The sequence below is a fragment of the Halichoeres trimaculatus genome, unplaced genomic scaffold (assembly GCF_033239565.1).
Source record: "Halichoeres trimaculatus isolate MK-OKI-2021-1 unplaced genomic scaffold, fHalTri1.1 fHalTri1_scaffold_23, whole genome shotgun sequence".
Lineage (NCBI taxonomy): Eukaryota > Metazoa > Chordata > Actinopteri > Labriformes > Labridae > Halichoeres > Halichoeres trimaculatus.
The window spans coordinates 23,675,355-23,695,790 of record NW_027437201.1 but is presented as its reverse complement, the minus strand read 5'-3'; the positions used below and the strand labels follow the sequence as shown (position 1 = coordinate 23,695,790).

The following is a 20,436-nucleotide window of genomic DNA, read 5'->3' as shown; positions in this document are numbered from 1 at the left end:
CACAGATATAACTGTGTAACAGAGGAAAGAATCAAACTGTCAAAAACATGTATTCACATTCAATAATTATGTTTTTCTTTTTTCTTTCCTTTTTTTATTTTTCTTATTCTATGTTTTTTTTTTTTAATTTATAACCAAAAACATTTAAAAAACTCAATGGGCTTAAGTTTTTCTTGGTGCTTTTACTTTGAATATTATTGAACGGAAGTTGTATGTTTGTAGTCAGGAAGTTGAGTCCGGTATTCGCAGCCCAAGCAGTTAAAAGAAGACGATTGGATCAGATTTAGAAAATTTTTTAACAGTTTCTACTTGAAAATCTGTTCTAACATTGAGGATCATGCTTTATTGCTTCAGATTTATAAATTTAAATTCACAATAATTTACCGTTTCACCTAAAACTGTCGATGTGAAACTCCTGGATGTTTTTTGGTCGTCCGGCGGGAAGCTGAACGTCACGGAGGTCAAAGTTCAGAAGAACCCGGAACAACAACAAAGTAAACAGCTGGAGTGAAGCTCGTGGACCTCAGACCCGGTTCGTCTCTGATACCGTTAACATGTTCTCCGTTTTCCCGCCCAGACACAGTCTGCTCGTGGCGGCCCTCGGCCTGGTCCTGACCCGCCTCTCCTGCTCCTCCCTGTCGGTCCCTGACATCCCGCACATCGCCGTTTATTTCGGGACAAAGACCCGGTACGAGGAGGTGAACCCGCACCTGCTGCGGGACCTGACCGCCGTGAACACCTCCGTCCTCAGACCCCCGGCCAACGAGCGCTGCACCCCGGTGCACCTCACCGCCATCATCCGGCACGGCAGCCGGTTCCCCACCGCCAAGAACATCCGCAGGATCCACAAACTGAGTGAGCTAGTCCGGACCGAATCCTTCAGAAGCTCCGCGGGCTCCGGGAGCTCCGCGGACCGGCTGCAGGAGCTCCAGAGCCGCTGGGAGATGTGGTACACCGAGGACATGGACGGTAAGAGCCCGGGACCGAGGCACCGAGAAACACACCGGAAATATCACAGCGTTTAACACCAGAGACGTTTGTTTACTGCACATCAAACCATGTTAGAGACAGTTAGGAGCTGGATATCCAAAAACAAAGTCTGAACTCTGAACAGTTGGGTTCAATCAGTTTGATATCATGTGACTTAAACCACACTTTAACATAGATAACACACACATTTATTTAATCTTTATTTTTAATTCAAACTCTGGGAGTACAACGAGGACACAACTCTTATTCAATGATTTCTGAGGAACTTTGGATCATATGTTTTATTAAATAGTAAATTTTTGTTACTTTCTTAAAAAAAAAAAAGATTATAACTCGTTAATCAGATTTGTCTAAAGACATCTCCTCCTCCTCCTTCTCCTTCTCCTCCTCTCCTCCTCTTCCTCAGGTCAGCTGGTGATGAAGGGCAGGGAGGACCTTCGTCAGCTGGCGAAGCGTCTGTACGGCTTGTTCCCATCGCTCCTGTCAGAGGAGAACCTGAGTAGGATCAGTCTGAAGAGCAGCTCCAAACACCGCTGTGTGAGCAGCGTGGAGGCGTTTCAGGAGGGGCTGAGGGACGCGTGGAGGGGCCAAGGTCAGGGTCTGAACAGACCAACACACGGGTTCAGAGTTTACACCGTCTCAACATCATCAAAACTCATCATCTGTAAATCTCTCTGCCTGCAGAGGTGCAGTACAACCATCAGGTGGACGATGAGCTGATGCGTTTCTTTGAGCGTTGCCGTGGTTACGTGGAGGGTGTGGAGAACAACCGGACGGCGCTGCTGGAGGTGGAGAAGTTCAAACACGGGCAGGAGATGGACGCAGTGAGGAGGAGGATTGCTGAGAAGCTGGGTCTTCCTCACCAACGCCTCACCCCTGGTCAGACACACGCACACACACACACACACACTCTAACATGGTGTGTGTTTCATGCTTAAGTTTGTCCCTCTCTGTCTCCCGTAGAGTTGGTTGAAGCTGCGTTCTTCTTGTGCTCCTACGAGCTCTCCATCAAGTCTCTGCACTCGCCATGGTGCTTCCTGTTTGATGAGAGTGACGCCAAGGTACGTACACACACACACACACACACAGACACACTTGTTAGTTCCAGGCTGGTGTGTGTGCGTCGTGTGTGTGAACCCTGTTCTGTGTCTCCAGGTTCTGGAGTATAAGTCAGACCTGAAGCAGTACTGGAAGCGCTCCCATGGTCATGTGATCAGCAGTATGTCCAGCTGTCCTCTCTTCCATCACGTCTTCAGGACGCTTGATAAAGCCGGGCGCCCCCGCAGGTCAGTGATGTCACATCTTCAAATGTCTTTCAGACGTTTGAAGATGTGTAAAAGTTTCATGAAAACTGCTTCAGACTTTTTGTATAACGATGCCAGATATGAGCTTTTATTTTGAAAGTACTTGACAGGAAGCAGACAGAATCATAGCTCTGACCTGCAGGTCCACAGATGCAGCTCCTGAGCCCGCCTCCATCCTGGTGGGTCACGCTGAGACGCTCCTCCCCCTCCTCTCCTTGCTGGGACTCTACAGGGACAAGACTCCGCCCACTGCCAGCAACTACCAATCACAGCATGGTAAGAAGCTCCGCCCATGCCCTTGCATCCTGTCTTTGAGCAGGATATGATGTTTGAACTGTGTCTGTCACCTGCAGGAAGAAGTTTCCGGACCAGTCGTATCGTCCCGTATGCCGCCAACATCCTCTTCGTCCTGTACGACTGTCAGCGAGGACCCCGCCTGCAGATGCTCATCAACGAGTCGCCGGTTCGATTCCCTGGGCTGGAGAAGGAGGACGCTCCTCTGTACCGAGAGGTTCGGGCCACGTACCGCCACCTGCTGGACGGCTGTGACTTTGAGAGGGAGTGTGAGGGGAGAATCATCGGGAGAGGACCAAACATCGAGCTCTGAGCCCTGGACCTGCCCCCTCAGACCACAGCCTTAACCTGCCCATCTTAGCTCACCTGGGATCAATGGTACTCAATTAGCTCTTTAATCATGGAATGAAGATAAGCCCCGCCCCCTGCTGTGATTGTCCAATCACAGCTCAGCTGTAGTAACTGTAAAGATCTGTTAGTTTAAAGGTACATTTAGAGACTGAGGGGTCACCTGACCTCACAGGGCCTGTCTTCCTGTGTTGCCCCCTGCTGGTGAGCTGGAGAAGCGAGGCGTGGTTTCTTTCCTGGTGTTTGGTTTATTCTAAGATGTGTTCTGACTGCTGATTGGCTGCTGACCTTTAGACTTTTTACATGCATGATATGACGTGTAATCCCCACACCTGGATTCTTTGATCTGGTTCAGGGATGAGAGATCAGTCGTCAGCACTCCCACTTTCCTTCTTTTAACTTTGGGACAGGTGAGCTCACCTGTGGCTCCTGTTCTGATTGGACAGGAGCTCAGTTTGTTCCATACTCTAATTTTGATGTCATTTGGGTTGGACCAATCAGGATCATTCTATTCTGCTCTATGTGTTCTGTCTTTTTCTAACGAGGTGATTTGATTTGATGTGTGACGTCAGCATGAAAGCGTTCTGATCCGATCCGTTCTGATCCATTTCAACACATTCTTTTGATCCAACCTGTGATCAGGTCGTCTGCTAACGTTGTTCCTGCTGTTGTTCTGGGCCCTGGACCAATCAGAATGAGGCATTTGACACCAGCAGGTCACTTTTAGATGTTGTAGTAATTTTTCAGTTCTCCAGTTTGACCACTAGATGTCCCTGTTGTGGGGAGGTCTGCAGCAGATAAAGATGGTTTTCAGAGCATCTGTTCCAGGTCTGTTTAGACTCTGTTACAGGTCTTTTTAAAATCTGTATCTGGTCTGTTTGGTGTGTTTTGCTAGATTTCACTTGTAACTTGAATGTTTCTGTTTCTGCTCGTCAGACTTCATCAGAAACCGCATGTTTAATGACTGATTCCGTGACAGGAAGTAGAGAAATGTCCTTTAGCTCATGATGTTTGAGTCTCATAGTTTTGTGTGTGTGCTGTTTTAGGTAAACTGACCCTTTAATCCTCATCAGTCTGTAAATCAGAGTCAGTGAGACTGACAGTTGGCACTACAGGGTGTTTTATCCTCTTATTTATTCTCTTTTAGCGGCATGTGATCACTTCTTCTTCGTGGGTTTTTGTGTCTTTTTGAGTTTGATCTCAGAGCTGCAGTTCCTCCTACAGCCACCAGGTGCTGCTGAGCTCCGACTCTTACTTTGTTTTCAAAATAAGAAAGCGTGAGTGATGCCTTTCACAATAAGAGTTCCTTAATGAAGTCTGCAGAGATCCTAACTTTGATTTCTTGTCCTCAGGGTGATTTTATTTATTTTATGTCATTGTGCCAAAATCAGTTCAAAGTTTTACGAATGACCTCTTATTTCCTCTCTTCTTTGGATTGTTTACTTGAATTCAGTTTCAGCTTTCACTCTGTGCTTTTATTTTCCTTAAACTTCCTGTTTCCGCAGAGCGACAGATGCCAAATGTTTGGATTCAAGAAGCTTTAATAAACGATTTTCACATGAAACTGAACAGAGGAGGTTTTTCTGTATTTACGTTAGAAATCACCAGCAGCTCCTCTTAGGACGTTTCTTTTTGTTCAATCAGACACGGACACTCAGAAACATCCTGTTTTGGTTTTATTACATCATCACCGTTCAGCAGTTTGTACATCAGAACTGAAAAAACTCAAAACTACACTGTAAAAAATGCTCCTGACCTCTGACCTGCTGCAGCTTTTCTTTTTTTTATCAGAGTGACGCTGAGAGCTGATCTGTCATTTAGTGACAGCTCTGACTTTATCTCTGATCCAACAGCAGCATCAAAACATCTTCATCATCTTCATCATAATAATAACAACAAAGTACACTTCATGGTGAAGATGAAAACTTCACCTTCTTATGGTTTGTTTTTGATGCAGTTCAGATTTTCTCAGACGTGTTTCGGTTTTTAATTTACAGAGTGAACAAAGAGAAACTTTTTTTTATCAATCAGTGATTTTCTGATAAATTGACTCTAAAGATGGTAAACATGGAGAGTTTCAGAGTGTAAACAGTGAGACAGTTAATTCATTCAATAATTAAAAGTTATTTTACATGTGACTTAAAGCTCCTGTGAGGATCAGCCTGCAGTAACTGTTACAGACATCCTTTCAGAGGTTCACCGTCTCTGCCTCGAAAACCAAACTCTCAGAGACTCCCCGAGAAACGATCAGGAAACACGTCTGAGGTCGAAGCCGTCAGTGTTCGACTGAGGGGGAGCCAGCCGCAGCAGCCAGAGCTCAGTTTGATAATAACTTAGAAAATAAACGTGGAAAGATTATTTACAGCAGGAGGAAGAGGAAGAGGAGGAGGAGGAGGAGGAGGAGGAGGAGCTTTAACCGATAAAAACAAAAATGATCCTTTAAACGAAGCATTTGAAGAAGCTTCAGCTTCATGATCAGCTGATTCCAATAGAAAAACACAAAGAGCAGTGGCACATCTTTAAACACAGGTAGAGACAGCAGGTCACTGTGTGTGTGTGTGTGTGTGTGTGTGTGTGGGGTGAAATGTGTGTGTGTGTGTGTGATCAGTCCAGAGCAGCGTGCAGCAGGGCGCTCTGTCCACCCGCTGATTTAGACTTCTTCATCTTACTGATCGCCTTCTGGAGGTCGGACTGATGGATCGGACGAATGTAATCCTCTGACGGGCTGAGAGGAAGAGGAGGTGGTTAGATATTCATCCACAGGTAAGCAGACAGACAGACAGGTGAGCAGACAGACAGACAGACAGGTACCTGTCACTCTGAGTGTGGACAAAGTCTCGGACGCAGAGCAGCGCGGCATCACGGCACATCTCTCTGAGGTCACTTCCTGAGAAACCATCTGTGTCTTTGGCGATGTCCAGCAGGTCCACAGACGGGTCCACCTGCAGGGAGACAACAGAGAAACCACCATGACGGTTTTATAACGCCATTACTTCCTGTCTGATCAAAGGTGAGCCTGCTGTGTGTGTGTGTGTGTGTGTGTGTGTGTGTGTGAACTCACACTCTCATTCTCCAGGATGAGTTTGAGGATCTGCTCCCTCTGCCTCATACTCTGCAGGACAAACACACACATTTTGTTAGTGTGTGTACACATACGTATTACTGTGTATGTGCAGGTGTGTGTGTGTGTATGTGTATACCGGCTGGTTGATGTGGAACCTGGTGGGCATCCTCCTCAGGATGGCAGAGTCCAGGTCCTGAGGGCGGTTGGTGGCTCCCATGATGATGACCTGAAACACACACAGGGTCAGAGTCTAAACCCTCACAGACCCCTTCAGACGGTCTGGTACGATCCCTCAGAAGCTGTCGTTTGTTCATCCTGCTTCCTACGTTAAACTGGTGGTGGTGGCGTTTACCTGACAGTGGTGGTCTGTGTCGAGCCCGTCCCACAGACTCATGAACTGGGCCTTCATCATGGCCGTGGCCTCGTGGTCGGAGCTGGATCGGTTCCTCAGGAAGGAGTCTGAACACAGGGATCAGGTTTAGATCAGAGACTGTCAGAGGAGCTGGGCTCTTTACGTCTTTTCTTCTGAGCGAGTGTGTGTATGTGTGTGTGTGTGTCGTACCGATCTCATCTACGAAGATGATTGACGGCTGCAGTTTGACGGCCAGCGTGAACACAGCAGCGGCGAGTTTCTGAGACTCCCCGTACCATTTGTCGGTCAGCGTGCTCGGCTGCAGGTTGATGAAACGAAACCCCGCCTCCTTCGCCGTCGCCTTGGCAATCAGCGTCTTACCGCAGCCGGGGGGCCCATACAGCAGGACACCTGTTTCCATGACGACAGAATGGGATTATGGTCTGTTCTTTTAGCTTTCTTCCTTCTTTCCTAATCCTCTCCCTCCTCCTCTGTCTCCTCATCTTGATATTTTATTAAAACCTGATCCAGAGTCAGAGCTGAGTGACCTCTGACCTTTGGGAGGCTGCAGCAGTTTGGATCCCTGGAACAGGTGTCTCTTCTGAACAGGTAAGATGACCGTCTCCTTCAACTCTGTGATCACCTCATCCAGACCAGCGATGTCTCTCCATGTGATCTGCACACACACACACACACACACACAGAGTTTTAGACCCCCTCATCTGCTCATTGGAGATCTAACTGATCTGGATGACCCATACCTGCATGCTGAGCGGGTCAACCAGGTGAGCGGCGATGCTCATCTCATATTCTGACAGCTTCACATTTTTCACTCCAATCTGACGCATCAACTTCTCCGCCTGAAAGAAACCAAAACCAACCATTAATCAGCATTTCATTTACCTCCACGGCGATGCCAACGCTCCCTCCTCGGCGTCCTGTCTAACCTGTTTCTGAGCCTCCACCTTCTGCTTCCTGGTCGGGTCGATGGCGTCCACCATCCACTTGATGGTGAAGTAAGTGACGGCGCCAAAGATGGTGAGACGGAAGAGCAGGCCGATGACCTCGTTCCTGCCTAGAGGACGGGTGATGTTCTCCGCCGGGACCTCCCTCAGCACCATCGTCAGGGTGAGAGACAACAGGAAACACACACGGGACTGCACACACACACACACACACACACACACACACACACACACACACACACACACACACACACACACACACAGAAACACCTGATGTTACCTAGAGTGTGTTAGGAGCGGACACTTTCACTTTCTGCTCCACCCTGTGCTGTTTGATCAGTGTGGATCAGGAGCTCACTGAGTGACGTCACAAAGCATTCAGCTCATAATAACATTTCACCTGTCATGTCTTCACTTCATAGGGTTTCTGTTTTTTTTGGTTTGGGCCGTTTCAAAGAGCAGCTTTAGGTCAGTCATCCTTGATGTGGACATTTCCTCTAACCGTTTTTCACTTTAATAAAAACTGACAGAAACTTAAATTAACGCTTTTCTCATCGGGGTTTGGTGGTGACAGGTGTGTGGGAATCGCTAACTCAGGTCCTCCTCCTCAGTCTGGATTAAAGACAGACCGGACTCACCTGAGGATCAGTTTTTTCTCTTGAACACACCTGTAGGTCTGATTTAATGAGACCATAGTATGATCTCAGGCGTTGGGTCAGAGACTGTTTCACAACTGTCTGTTATCTACACGGAACCTGGATCATATAGTCAATAAGTTTCCTCTGAAAACCCCAGGACCTCCTTCCCGACCACCTTTAAACCCTCTGAGGGTCCCCGGTTCTGCTTTAAACCTTCTATGAGTCCTCGGCCCCCCTTTATACCCTCTGTGAGTCCCCGGGCCTCAGTTTGGACCCCTGGTGTGTGAGCTAGGCGCTAACATCAGTTTGACCTTCGGGGCCCGGCGGCTCTCTCAGACCCTCCAGCCGGCAAAAAGACTCATATCTCCGCAGGTGACTCAACCAGATACCCGTTAGAACCCGGTAGACTAACAGACACGGTTCGATTCCCCGGTAAATGACACACTCTTACCTCCGGTCGTCACGTCACGCAGCGACGCGTCCACGGTTTATTCTTCTTCGGTGGTTCTGACAGCAGGTTGGGGGTTGTCTTCTTCTACGGTTATGATGGTTTAAGTTTTGGACTGCCTACCGCCATCTATAGTCCTGGAGTGTAAAAACACATCACAACGTCATATTTAAAACATATATTATGTAAATGTATTTTGTATACATATGTGTGTATGTATATAAATATTTACATATAAATATAAAAAATTATATGTTTTGTTATTATAATTTATTTGTTTTTATCTAGAACGATGTATGTGTGTGTGTGCATATATATATATATATATATATATATATATATATATATATATATATATATATATATATATATATATATATATATATATTTATATATATATATATATATAAATATATATATATATATATATATATATATATATATATATATATATATATATATATATATATATATATATATATATATTTAATATTTTTATTTTTATTAATTAATTAATTTGTTATGTTTTATAATTTTGAATTTTGAATTATTTTTTTTTTAATGCAGAGACAATGGGTTTTGTTAGGGGAAAAAATAAATAAAATAAAATATTAATTTAAAAAATCATTTCAATTATTTAATAATTATTTTATTTTAAATTACAGAAAATCAAACAAGAAAAATAAAATTTGCTGTTATATCTATCAAAAAGATACCTAGAAGCTGACCTCTCCCACAGTCCGAGTTATCTGGGCATAAATTCTCTTACATCAGTTTATGACATGAGCTCATATAATTTGCTGTGGACATGTTTTAATGAATCACTGGATCCTGAGTAAAAAAGATTTCATAAAAAGACCTTTTATTCTGCATTTTCCTCCGGCAGGTGGCGCTGACACACCGTTGAAGGCTCCAGAGCAGAAGCGCACATTTATAGTTTCAGTGTCATCATCCTCTTCATCACCATCCATCATCATCCTCATCCCCATCATTATCATATTTCTTCTTCTTCTTCACTGTTTGTCATCATCAGCATGAACACAGACCCGGCTACAGAGAGCTCCTTGCACATTCAATTGTGAAACCTGTAAAATCAATTCAACCATCGAGTTAAATCACCGAGTTCAACTGCAGCAGGATCTATTACGTAACGCTAAAGGAACAGTGTGGGCTGCCAGGTGTTCATCTGCTCTCTCACAGGTTATTACACTCAGAGGGAGGATAACACGGTCAGAAACTGGCAACCCAGTGTACTGACAGGATGCGTTTGGTCTGAAGAGTCAGGTTAGCTGCTAACAGTTAGCATCAACAAGTTAGAAAGACAGAGGCCAGAAACGGAAAAGATGAATTTTACAAAATAAGATGATGGTGAGCCGAGGATAACGTTACAAGGGGAAAACTCATCTATAAAAACCTTAAAAGAGGGAAAACAGTTATCTTAGTAAACAAGTCACTGAGGTTATCTAAAATGATATATTCATAATATAATTCAAATGTCCGTATAGTTTTTGGTCTCTTTAAAAAATCTCCAAAAGAAATAATTAAAAGTGCAAAGTGTCACCATTTTCATTCAGTTTATCCTTGTACTAAGAACTTTTACTTTTTAATCATGCTTTTAAAAAAATTACCAAACAACCCCTTCCTTTTTAAATTTTTTATTATTTATTTATTTTTTTTGACAAAATGCAAATTAGAAACTCTCGATGAAGATAGAAAACAAACAATCAGACGAACATCGGCAAGGCATCCAAATTCAATTCACATTCCATTAAAAAAAAAGAAAATCTCGATGCAACAACCGTTGCACATACACCCAAAGGACATCACTCCTCTTACTTATAAATATTTCTTACTCAAAAAACAATAATCTCTTCATATTTTCAAACATTGACTTCATATGCTGCAACCAATTAAAAAAAAGATTTAAGTAAATTTTCAAAATAAACAATAGAAGGTTTCTGATTTTTCCATTTGCATTTGTGAAAGTGATATTTACCCATAGTTAATATAGAGTTCACCAAAGTAAAATTTTATTTGAAACATTGTCATTGTATAGTATAATCTGCTGTTCTTCAAAATTGTTTACAATAACATTTTTAATGTTCAGCCAGTTTTTAACATTGAGCCAGAATTCAGGGGTGAATGAACATGAAAAAAACAACCCCTTCCGTGAGTGCTGCTGTGTGAATCCGCCGTCTTTATTTGTAATGAGTGTTTTATTTTGAAGGCCTCGACCGGAAATGCTCTATCGCGCTGCTGTGCTCGGGTTGAATGTGTCAGCGGAGCGTCAGTCTCGTCTCTTCCTCCGCTGTAAGCCGCCTCGGAGAGATTTTCTCTCCGCCGATCTGCCTCCAGTCACGGCGTCTCTGCGGCACACCGAGTCCGGGGAGATTCCTAAAGGACCCATCCGACGTCTGGACTTTTGCAGCTTGAGGGAACTTAAAACTGCGGATGGTTTTCTCTCCAGGCGGGGGACCTGGAAACCCGGGCCCGCAGAGGGAGCAGGGAGGAGGCCCCGACGCCCCCTTGTTCTGACCCAGAAAACAGCACCGACGGCCGGGCAGCCTGTCAACTAAAGGCCGGCTAGCCACTGGCCACACGGGAGCTCACAGGGTGGCACCTGGAGAGGTCCGTTAGCGGAATATTCATTCATGCATTAGAACCCGTTTTTGTTCCTAAAGAAGGATTTATTTGCACTAAAATATTTAAACACCGACCTTCTGGAGATTGGGGTGCTGGTGGGTAGCTATCTGCGTGCTAACTTAGCTGTCCCAGTTAGCCTCTCTCCCCGGCAACCAGTCAGCGGAGAGTGCGGAGGAACACCGTGTGTCCCCGGGCGCTCTGTCATCGTTTTTCCGACCAGACCACCAGAGACCGTGACCGACCATGGCTCACCTCATCAAGGAGATCGTCAGCAGAAATAAAAGGCGGTACCAGGAGGATGGCTTTGACCTGGACCTTACCTGTATCCTTTCTCTACCTGGTAAAATCTTCTCTAACTTAACTGGTTCTGGTCGCAGGAGCGAGTCTGAGGGGGCAGAATGGGGGTCCTGCTTCAGATCTGATCGGCCAGCCTAAAATTTAAAGCTACGACTGGTTACTTGTCTTGTTGTATGACAGGCATTTTTCATAATGCACAATTTGAGTTTATAAGTTCACTTTCTGTGAGGCCAATACACACAGAGCTCCCCCTGTGGACTGACTGCAGCATGGCCTTAAACTCCGCCTCCTCCTTATTAGTAGCTAGAATTTGGGTCGATCTATCAGTTTCAAGTCATATTCTTTCAAGCATAGGTTGCCAGTATCAGCAGTGTTAGGTCTGAATGTTCATTTATGGGTTCAGTTTGGTTTTAGTTAGTTATCTCACGTAGAGTCGCAGACTCTACTTTAAAATAGCTAAAAAGAATATATCATACAACTCTATTTTATAAGATGTGTTCAGGAGCAGAATCGGTTCAACAGAAACTGCAGGAAAACTCAAGCACTGTCAGATATACATGTATCTCATGCTTTCATACAGATATGTTACCCATTGTTGCACTTTTGACAGTAAGTGTGTATGCTCAAAGTTCAGGAACTTTACTGTAACTCTGGGCCACATCTCTAGTCTTTAAAAGAAACATTTGATAAGTGGCTGCTGTGTGGATTTGCTTAAAAAAAGGAAACAGAAATAAAATGATTGCATTATACTTTATTAATAGTAAATTGCATTTGCCTAGTGGAAACAGAAAATGTTTGAAATTTTATACATGCACGTGGCCCTCTTTGGTGCCAAGTGTGGGGTTTGGGCCCCTTGGTGTAAAGAGAATAGATACGCCTCTGTCTGCCCGAGGTAATGAAGAGTTAATACAAATTTTTACTCAGCTGATAATATCTGCAAACATGCTGCTTTGATTCAAAACGACTGCTCAGTAGAGAAAGCTGAGCCTGTGTTCTTGTCATAGTTTACAAACCAAGCTTCGTGTTAAAAATCAGAGCTTTTAGAGACTAACCTGATTTAATCTGAGGATTCGTTTAACGGGGGCCGTTAGCTTTAATACATCTAAAATATATCTATTACAGCTGAATTAGAAGCCGATATTCATTATTTATTACCTGTTTACGTGCTGTGAGTTTTCATACATACAGGTTTAGGTTTTATAGAGAAATCTTAAATGTGTAGTTTTTTAAACGGGGTTCGTTGCACGGACTGAACAGATCGGGACGACTCGGGCTAGCTAACTCAGCAGGCGTTTGTCCTCACAAATATCCATAACTCTGCTGCAGTTATATAAAAAAGCTTGATTCACAAAACTAATAAAGGTTAACACTGCCTGATAGAGAAGATATTAATTTATTTTCTATGAGTTTTCAGTTTACCGAGAGCCACTGAGTGCATCGGCTAACAGGCTAAGCTAACGAGCTAACAGCGGTGTCAGTGGCGTTACATCAGCATCAGCCCGGACTGAAACACACCTGAGATCAAGCCACACCTGAGAAAGCCACACTGAGTTATTCTTACTGGACTTTAAGTTTAATATGAGAAACATATTATCTGTTACGCTGTACTTTTTAATCCCAGTTAGCCGGAGCAGGCTAACCAGTGATTATATTCTCCCCCTGAGTCTGAGTACAGCCAATATTTTACCTTTTTTCATTGATAAACTGAATATGTTGGGTTTTCCTTTAGTATTATCATTTTTTCAGAGCTCATAGTCAGGTAACTGTCAGATATCAAACCACCCACATCATGACTGAACCTGGCTTTATTCATCTGAAGGTTTTTACAGACCAATCCAACATCAGAATCAGATTAAATATGAAAACCAAACAAAGCTGCAGCTCGAGTCCAAACATAGCAGAGAGGGTCTGCAGCTCCGAAACCTGAACTCTCCTCTGAGACGCTGCAGAGTCTTTTAAATATACCAGTTTAATGTTCAGTCATAGTGCAGTGAGGCTGCAGGATGTCACACTCTGTGTGTGTGTGCGTGCATGTGTGTGTGTGTGAACAGTATTGATGACATCATGTTTTTGGACTGGAGCAAAGAAGGGATGAGAGACAGAGAGAGCTGCTGGTTTGAATCCCAAAGTCTTATGGGAAATCATTTCTGTGTTAATTAAATGTTTCATATCACAGTGGTTTTCTCAGCTGTGTGTGTGCATGCTTAAATATTTAGTCAGGTTCAGGTAGACAAAATGGTCATGTTTGTTTGCAAGCTATGGAGCAGCTAAGCCCCGCCCCCTCTGCCGGACACCATCACCATGTGACCTTAAAGCTCCCGTGTAGGGCTGAACTATTTTGGGAAATAATCTGATTGCGATTTATTTGGACAAATATTGCGATTGCGATTTAACATGCAATTTTTTAATTTTTTTTAAATTCTATTTTATTTTATTTATTTATTTATTTGTTTTTTTTTGGGGGGGAGGGGGGTATCTTTTGCATTATTTACTAAAAAACAATTAATAAATCATTCTCTATCATTCTATAGTATAAAGGCCAGGCCTACATGTTATGATGACATGAAATAGATTGAAGCATTAATTGATATGAATAAGATATCTTCATTTAACTATCACGGTCACAGAAGAATATTGACAGATTGATTTAACTTCAGGCTTGTAGACGTGTAATATTTTTGCCAGAAAAAACAGCATTTTGACTTTTGCGTGTTTTTAGGAAGAAGGAGCACAAGTTACTTTGTCCCCTCCATGTCTGTGTACATGAAACTTTTTTTAAATTGCAGACTCTGCGATTTGAAAATTGCACTCTGTTATATTGCGATGTCTGTTTAAATTCGATTAATTGTTCAGCCCTACTCCTGTGAGAAGATTTTTTATAATTTCATTTGTCTATCAGTTTAAAAATAGAAACATTCTGAACATGTCGTAAAAAAAAATTATCAATGCTGTGATTTATTTGAGATCTGTCACCAGCAGGGGGCAGAGTGTCTCCGGCCTCAGCAGGATTGAACTGGTTTCTGTCCTGGTTATTGTGTCTGGTTGTTAGTGTTTGTTTGAAACTGTTGCTCAGACGATTTCTTTGAGTTAGCTTCAGATTTTGTTGTTACAGTACATGACCACTGGGGGTCGCTGTGAGGAGAACATGACGTATTTAAGCTCAGTGAGTGTAGCTGGTGGAGTTTGTTGATCTTAACTTGTTGTCAGATATTTATCCCAACATCATCGCCATGGGTTTTCCTGCCGAGCGTCTGGAGGGAGTGTACAGGAACAACATCGATGATGTCGTACGGTACGTTGGACTGTTTTCAGATCTTTTCCCAGAGAGGCTCTTCATCTTTTCAGTTTCTATGATTCTGTAATTCTCCACCGTGTTGATCAAACGGAGCAGGAGCAGTAAACATGTTAATTATCTCTCGCAGGTTTCTAGACTCAAAGCACAAGAATCACTACAAGATCTACAACCTGTGAGTCCTGTCTCTCCATCCTCAGAGTGATTCTGCGTCAGCTTAAAGATCATTTACCTGAGTGATGATGTCGCCTCTCTTTCTCTTGCTCTCTCCAGGTGTGCTGAGCGACACTATGACGCTGCAAAGTTCAACTGTCAAGGTAACCCTGATCTTTCATGTCATGATGGCGCCCTGCTGAATCTCCAAGCGGTCAGTTTGTCTCACAGCTCTCTCTCTTTGTCTGTCAGTGGCTCAGTACCCGTTCGAGGACCACAACCCGCCCCAGCTGGAGCTGATAAAGCCGTTCTGTGAGGATCTGGATCAGTGGCTGAGTGAGGACGAGCACCATGTCGCCGCCATCCACTGCAAGGCGGGAAAAGGCCGAACAGGTGTCATGATCTGCGCCTACCTGCTGCACCGAGGGAAGTTTCAGGAAGCGCAGGAGGCGCTGGACTTCTACGGAGAGGTCCGCACCCGGGACAAGAAGGTACCTGAGCAGCTGAGTGTGGCAGGAAGTGAGGGTGTTAGAGGAGCATAACCAATCTGAGGCTGAAACCCTGCTGATTTTCACGTTCTGTGTTCTCAGGGCGTCACCATCCCCAGTCAGCGGCGTTACGTCATCTACTACAGCTTCCTGTTAAGAAACCAGCTGTTATACAAACCGGTGGCTCTGCTCTTCCACAAGATGCTGTTTGAGACCATCCCCATGTTCACCGGAGGAACCTGCAGTACGTCCGTCTGTCCGTCTGTGTGTGTGTGTGTTTATGAGTGTGTGTGTGTGATGGTATAGGAAGTGTTTGACCGTCTTAGGTCTTGATTTTTTGCGAGCCCTGTGTTTGTTTTTCTCTGTAGATCCTCAGTTCGTGGTCTACCAGCTGAAGGTGAAGATCCACACGTCTAACCCCAACAACACCCGACGGGAGGACAAACTGATGCTGTTTGAGTTCCCACAGCCACTTCCTGTCTGCGGGGACATCAAGGTGGAGTTCTTCCACAAGCAGAACAAGATGATGAAGAAGGTGAGGATGAGGATGAAACAGGAGTCACTGATTTAGATTAGATTAGAAGGTCAGAGAGTCTCAGCTTCACTGTAAACTTCTGTCAGACCTGTAAGTTCTTCTGGTCTTTCAGGAAAAGATGTTCCACTTCTGGGTGAACACGTTCTTCATCCCGGGTCCGGAGGAGAACCTGGACAAACTGGAGAACGGGAGCGCCGGCACACTGCGGGATCCTGTCGACAGAACGCAGCAGAACCCGGCGATGATGACTCCGACGATGATGATGATGGGAGGAGACACCAACGACAGAGACTACCTGGTCCTGACCCTGACCAAGAACGACCTGGATAAGGCCAACAAGGACAAAGCCAACAGGAACTTCTCTCCCAACTTCAAGGTCAGCTCCTCCTCCTCCTCTTCCTCCTCTTCCTCCTCACCTGCCTTGAAGCTCCTCCCCCTGTCTCACTGCTCTCTGTGTTTCAGGTTAAGCTGTTCTTCACGAAGACGGTGGAGGAAGGAGCCAACTGTGACGCCAGCAGCACCGCCTCGGTGACGCCAGACGTCAGCGACAACGAGCCGGATCACTACCGCTACTCCGACACCACGGACTCAGACCCGGAGAACGAGCCTTTCGAAGAGGACCACCACAATCAGATCACGAAAGTCTGACACACACACACTCAGCCATTCTCTCCGTATGTGTATATATACAGGATATATACAGGATGTATGTATACACACTCATGAACCCCAGACTCAGGCGGCGTGCTGTAAGCCAGCGGGGGAATATAACCAACGGACCAGACCTGCTACAGACTCACCTCAAAGAGCTCAGGTCAGTTTAAGTCCCTCCCCCTCCAACCTTTGGCCCAATCAGCTGGACAATCATATGACACGGGGTCAGAGGTGAGGAGGGTGGGGGATGAGTGTGGGCGGAGCCAATGGACGGCGAATGGACAATAAGACAGATGAATGGACAGATGAAACGTAAAACTTGAATATAAACAAACTGAACGACAGTAGACTTGTTTAGTGACTACACCACGTTTGTTGGATAAACCCCATGTGTCCTTCTCTCCCTCCTTCCTTCCTTCCTTCCTTCCTTTCCTTCCACTTTAGGAAACTTTATGCAGACCAATCCTCTTTCTTCTTCTCTTCTTCTGTTCAGCTCATCGTGGAGTCCGCGCTCCTCTGTGTGCTGCGCCTCATCCTCAGTCCAGATCCCAAACAGAAAACTGGTTTTAGCTCATCATCATCAAAATCCAACTGATCCAATTATCTGGACTACAGCATGTCGGCCATGTTTGTAGTTTCTTCTGAAGGTGGAAAGAAAACTTTAAAGAAACATCCGCATCAGCTCAGATCAGTCTGAGGAGGAGCTCCTGTTCCTCCTCACTTCTCTGACTCCTGATGTGAGCAGTGCCGACCCGTCTGGACCGGGTTTGTCTCAGCGCACAGAGAGGTGACGGTTTGAATGTGACAATGAGGAGAGAAACGATCATAATCTGCTGCAGCTCTGTCAATCATCTCCAGTTTAAAGAAGCTATGAGTCTGCTGTGAACCCTCGCTCCTCTTCCTCTCTGTCTCTCTCTCTATCTGTCTCTCTGTCTCTCTCTCTATCTGTCTCTCTCTCTGTCTGTCCTCAGTTTGCACAGAAGGATCCTCTTCAATCAGCTTCCTGTTCCTCTGACTTCTATCAAACATTAAGCTAAACAGACAAACAAGCTACACACAGTATAAGCATTCCTGTTCACACACTGACACCAGGCGCAGCAGAAACCTGTCCCTGCAGGGGGCGCCGCGTGCTGTGGCCTGGTTTACTCCAGGTTTAGTGTGACGAGTCCATCCAGAGAGCTCACACAGCTCTCGTCCTGGGGTTTGAAGACTCAATGTGGTCTGAAAATCTGCCCCTCTGTGAGTGTTTGGGGTTTCCCGGCCGTGACGTCAGGGACTCTTCATCTCTTTCTGTACACGGTCAAAACCCTCATCTTCAGACAGCCGTCCCCCTGACAGACAGGACCGTCTGAGTCCAGGATGGACCAGTCCACTCCTGGTCCTCAGGGGGTCCCTCCTCAGAGTGGTTCTGTTGATCCACACACTAAGCTTCTCCGTTCCTCTCTTATGAAACTCTTCAGTCTGACGTCAGATCCAGAGTTTGAACCAGTTCAGTTTCACATGTTGTCAGAAAAGCTGCGTCCTGATTGGCTGGAGCATCTTTCATGGTCATGTTGAGGTACAGCTGCGGTAAAAGCTCGACTCGATGTCTGATTTCCGTCCCAACATTTGGTGCTACTTCCTGTGTTGGTCCCGTTCACCCTGAGACCGCCAAAGTTGTGTCTCTTCACTGTACGCCAGCTGAGGAACTAAACGTGACTTGTCACGACATCACGCCGACAGAACGAGACGATCTGCTGCTTCACATCCAGCGTTGATGAGAACAGATCTGATGAAAACGATTTTAACCCTGAAAAGCGAAGACGACACATCTGAAGAGTTTGTACACGCCCCTTTAACTCTGAGGCCATGCGGTGACTCCCACTGCAGAGTCAGGTCTGCAGATCAGACTCTGAGTCTCTAATCATGTTTGATCTGCTGACGATGATGAAACCCTCTCAGTCCGTACATGTGAGGGAGGTTCCTGCTGGTGATGATGTCACATCCTGTGTAATCACGTCCTGAGTAAAGCTCTTGAGCTAAGTGCTAAGCTAACAGTTAACAAGAGCTCGTGGTTGGTCGACACTTCATCTTACTGGGTGCTAAGCTAAGCTAAGCTAACTGACCAGGGTGTATCCTGAGCCTGTCGTCCTCTGTGGTGCTCTCTACCAGCCTCGACCTTTGACCCCGAGCAGCTCTGTGGTCAGCTGACGATGACTCCATGACTTCCTGTCTGGGTCCTGTTAGGTGCTGTCAGACCTGACCTCACTTCCTGTCACCGACCTGTGGCGAGCCAGCTGCTGCAGACCGGGTTTGACCTCCAGACACAAACCTGAAGTCTGGGTTCTGCACCATCACTAAACCAGTTTCTAGATCCTGAGTCACCTTTGACCTTTGGACTGATGGAGGTCAGACCTCTGGTCCTGGTCCGAGCTCAGCAGCCTGAAGGTTAAACCAGCTTCACATTAGGTCAGGGAAATGTCTCTGAACCTGTCCCGGTCTGGTTCAGGCCTTAAGTCTACCCGGGAACTGCTCCTTGTGATCCCAGCAGACCAACCATGTGGATCTGGAGTTGGTCTCTCAGATGTGGGCTCTGAGGCCGGGTGGTGCTGTCAGTTTCTCTGACTGAGGTGCTCTCTGTCCTTTCTTTGGCTGCTTTTAAAACGGTTCCTGGAAACTCTTCTACTGAGACCATCCTGACAGAGAACAGAACCAGGACCAGAATCTGGTCTTTGACTCAAATTTAAACTGAGCAGCAAACGCCCAAGAGTTCAGTAGTAAACCAGGTGATTGACCTTTGACCTGCACCAACCACAGCTTCTTGTTGAGTTTGAACTCTTTGTTTACATCTCAAACCTGCCAAACCCAGAGAGGACGCTCTCTGGAAACTTCTGTTTGTCGGTTCGTTTGAAGTCAACACGGTCCAAAGTCACGTCCTCCTTTCTGCCTTCAGGTGAGGTCACAGTCACACCTCCACCTGTCAGAGGGTGATGGAGCTCTGAGCTCTGCTGGTTAAAGGTTCTCAAGAGTCCCGGACTCCATTTCAAACCCAGAATCAGTGTTTTTGACCGAACCAACACCTGAGAGTGAGACAGGAGGTTCATCTCTCCGTCTGTCGCTCTGCTCGTGGTCCACCACACCCTCACCTGGAGCTGTGCAGGGCTCAGGTGGAGCTCGGTGGTCCACCACACCCTCACCTGGAGCTGTGCAGGGCTCAGGTGGAGCTCGTGGTCCGGTGTTTCTGATGATTGTCTTGTTTTTCTGTCAGGTCTTGATTTTTTGTAAACTGGTGGTGACTTCAGGCGTGTATCAGCACGGAGAACATTTCATGTTAAACTGACCCTCCTCCTCCTCATCCTCCTCCTCCTCCTCCTCCTCCTCCTCCTCCGTTCTTTTATTCTTCCCTCCTTCTTTTATAATAAAATAAAAACACTGTAAAGGTGAATAAACTATTTATAAACATGTCCTGTTGTCACTGACACGTCTGTCCAGACTCAGCTGACTCCCATCATCCCATCATCTTAACCAGGTCCAGACATGATCCGACCAAAACCAGAAAACTGAAATAAAGAGCAAAACTAACCATGAAATTATTCCAGAAGGTTTAAGACCCATAACCAGACCCCAAACCTCCTGAAAGCAGATCCTTAACCCCCCCAAAGAGACCCTAGACCTCTACTGAAGACTGAACATCCACCGAAGAAATGCTGAAAGTCTCAAAAGAAACAGAATATCACCCACTTCCTGAAAACTGCAGATTTACCAGACACGCGAAACTTCATCCAGAGACAAAAGACGAGAATAGAAAGACGAGAAATCACCCAAAGAGAGACAAAACCTTTCCTCCAGAGACGCAAAGTCCTCCTCAAAGCCTCGTTAAACCAGCTTGAGACGAAGACCAGAGACCCAGGATGGAGACGAACCAACGCCGCGCAGAAACCTGCAGCTGAGAGAAGGAGTGACCTGCAGTTCCCTGAGTGTCCACTAGGGTC

The 20,436-nt window shown here is 45.5% G+C and overlaps 3 protein-coding genes across 4 annotated transcripts; 2 read left to right on the top strand and 1 right to left on the bottom strand.

Annotated features, from left to right (window-relative positions):
* Positions 1 to 261: 261 nt before the first annotated feature.
* Positions 262 to 4,195, top strand: minpp1b (multiple inositol-polyphosphate phosphatase 1b). Its single transcript, XM_074663238.1, has 7 exons — positions 262 to 969; positions 1,397 to 1,582; positions 1,675 to 1,869; positions 1,954 to 2,051; positions 2,146 to 2,276; positions 2,437 to 2,570; positions 2,648 to 4,195. Exons 1-7 carry the CDS (start codon positions 555 to 557, stop codon positions 2,899 to 2,901), a joined length of 1,413 nt encoding a protein of 470 aa, XP_074519339.1. The 5' UTR covers positions 262 to 554; the 3' UTR covers positions 2,902 to 4,195.
* A 404-nt stretch (positions 4,196 to 4,599) lies between these two features.
* atad1b (ATPase family AAA domain containing 1b) lies at positions 4,600 to 8,540 on the bottom strand. The gene is made up of 10 exons (XM_074663239.1): positions 8,407 to 8,540; positions 7,300 to 7,509; positions 7,114 to 7,212; positions 6,908 to 7,028; positions 6,563 to 6,763; positions 6,353 to 6,459; positions 6,137 to 6,226; positions 5,998 to 6,048; positions 5,748 to 5,878; positions 4,600 to 5,661 (listed from the first exon to the last, which is right to left on the bottom strand). Exons 2-10 carry the CDS (start codon positions 7,471 to 7,473, stop codon positions 5,541 to 5,543), a joined length of 1,095 nt encoding a protein of 364 aa, XP_074519340.1. The 5' UTR covers positions 7,474 to 7,509; positions 8,407 to 8,540; the 3' UTR covers positions 4,600 to 5,540.
* Positions 8,541 to 10,672: 2,132 nt separating this feature from the next.
* Positions 10,673 to 19,906, top strand: ptenb (phosphatase and tensin homolog B). 2 transcript variants are annotated; one of them, XR_012597501.1, is made up of 10 exons: positions 10,673 to 11,368; positions 14,551 to 14,635; positions 14,766 to 14,810; positions 14,909 to 14,952; positions 15,041 to 15,279; positions 15,379 to 15,520; positions 15,645 to 15,811; positions 15,924 to 16,187; positions 16,274 to 19,611; positions 19,663 to 19,906. XR_012597501.1 is itself a non-coding variant. In XM_074663108.1 (9 exons), exons 1-9 carry the CDS (start codon positions 11,290 to 11,292, stop codon positions 16,457 to 16,459), a joined length of 1,251 nt encoding a protein of 416 aa, XP_074519209.1. In that variant the 5' UTR covers positions 10,673 to 11,289; the 3' UTR covers positions 16,460 to 19,906. The 2 variants fall into 2 exon arrangements, 1 of the variants encoding a protein (XP_074519209.1); XM_074663108.1 differs by having other exon boundaries at positions 16,274 to 19,906.
* Positions 19,907 to 20,436: the final 530 nt, after the last annotated feature.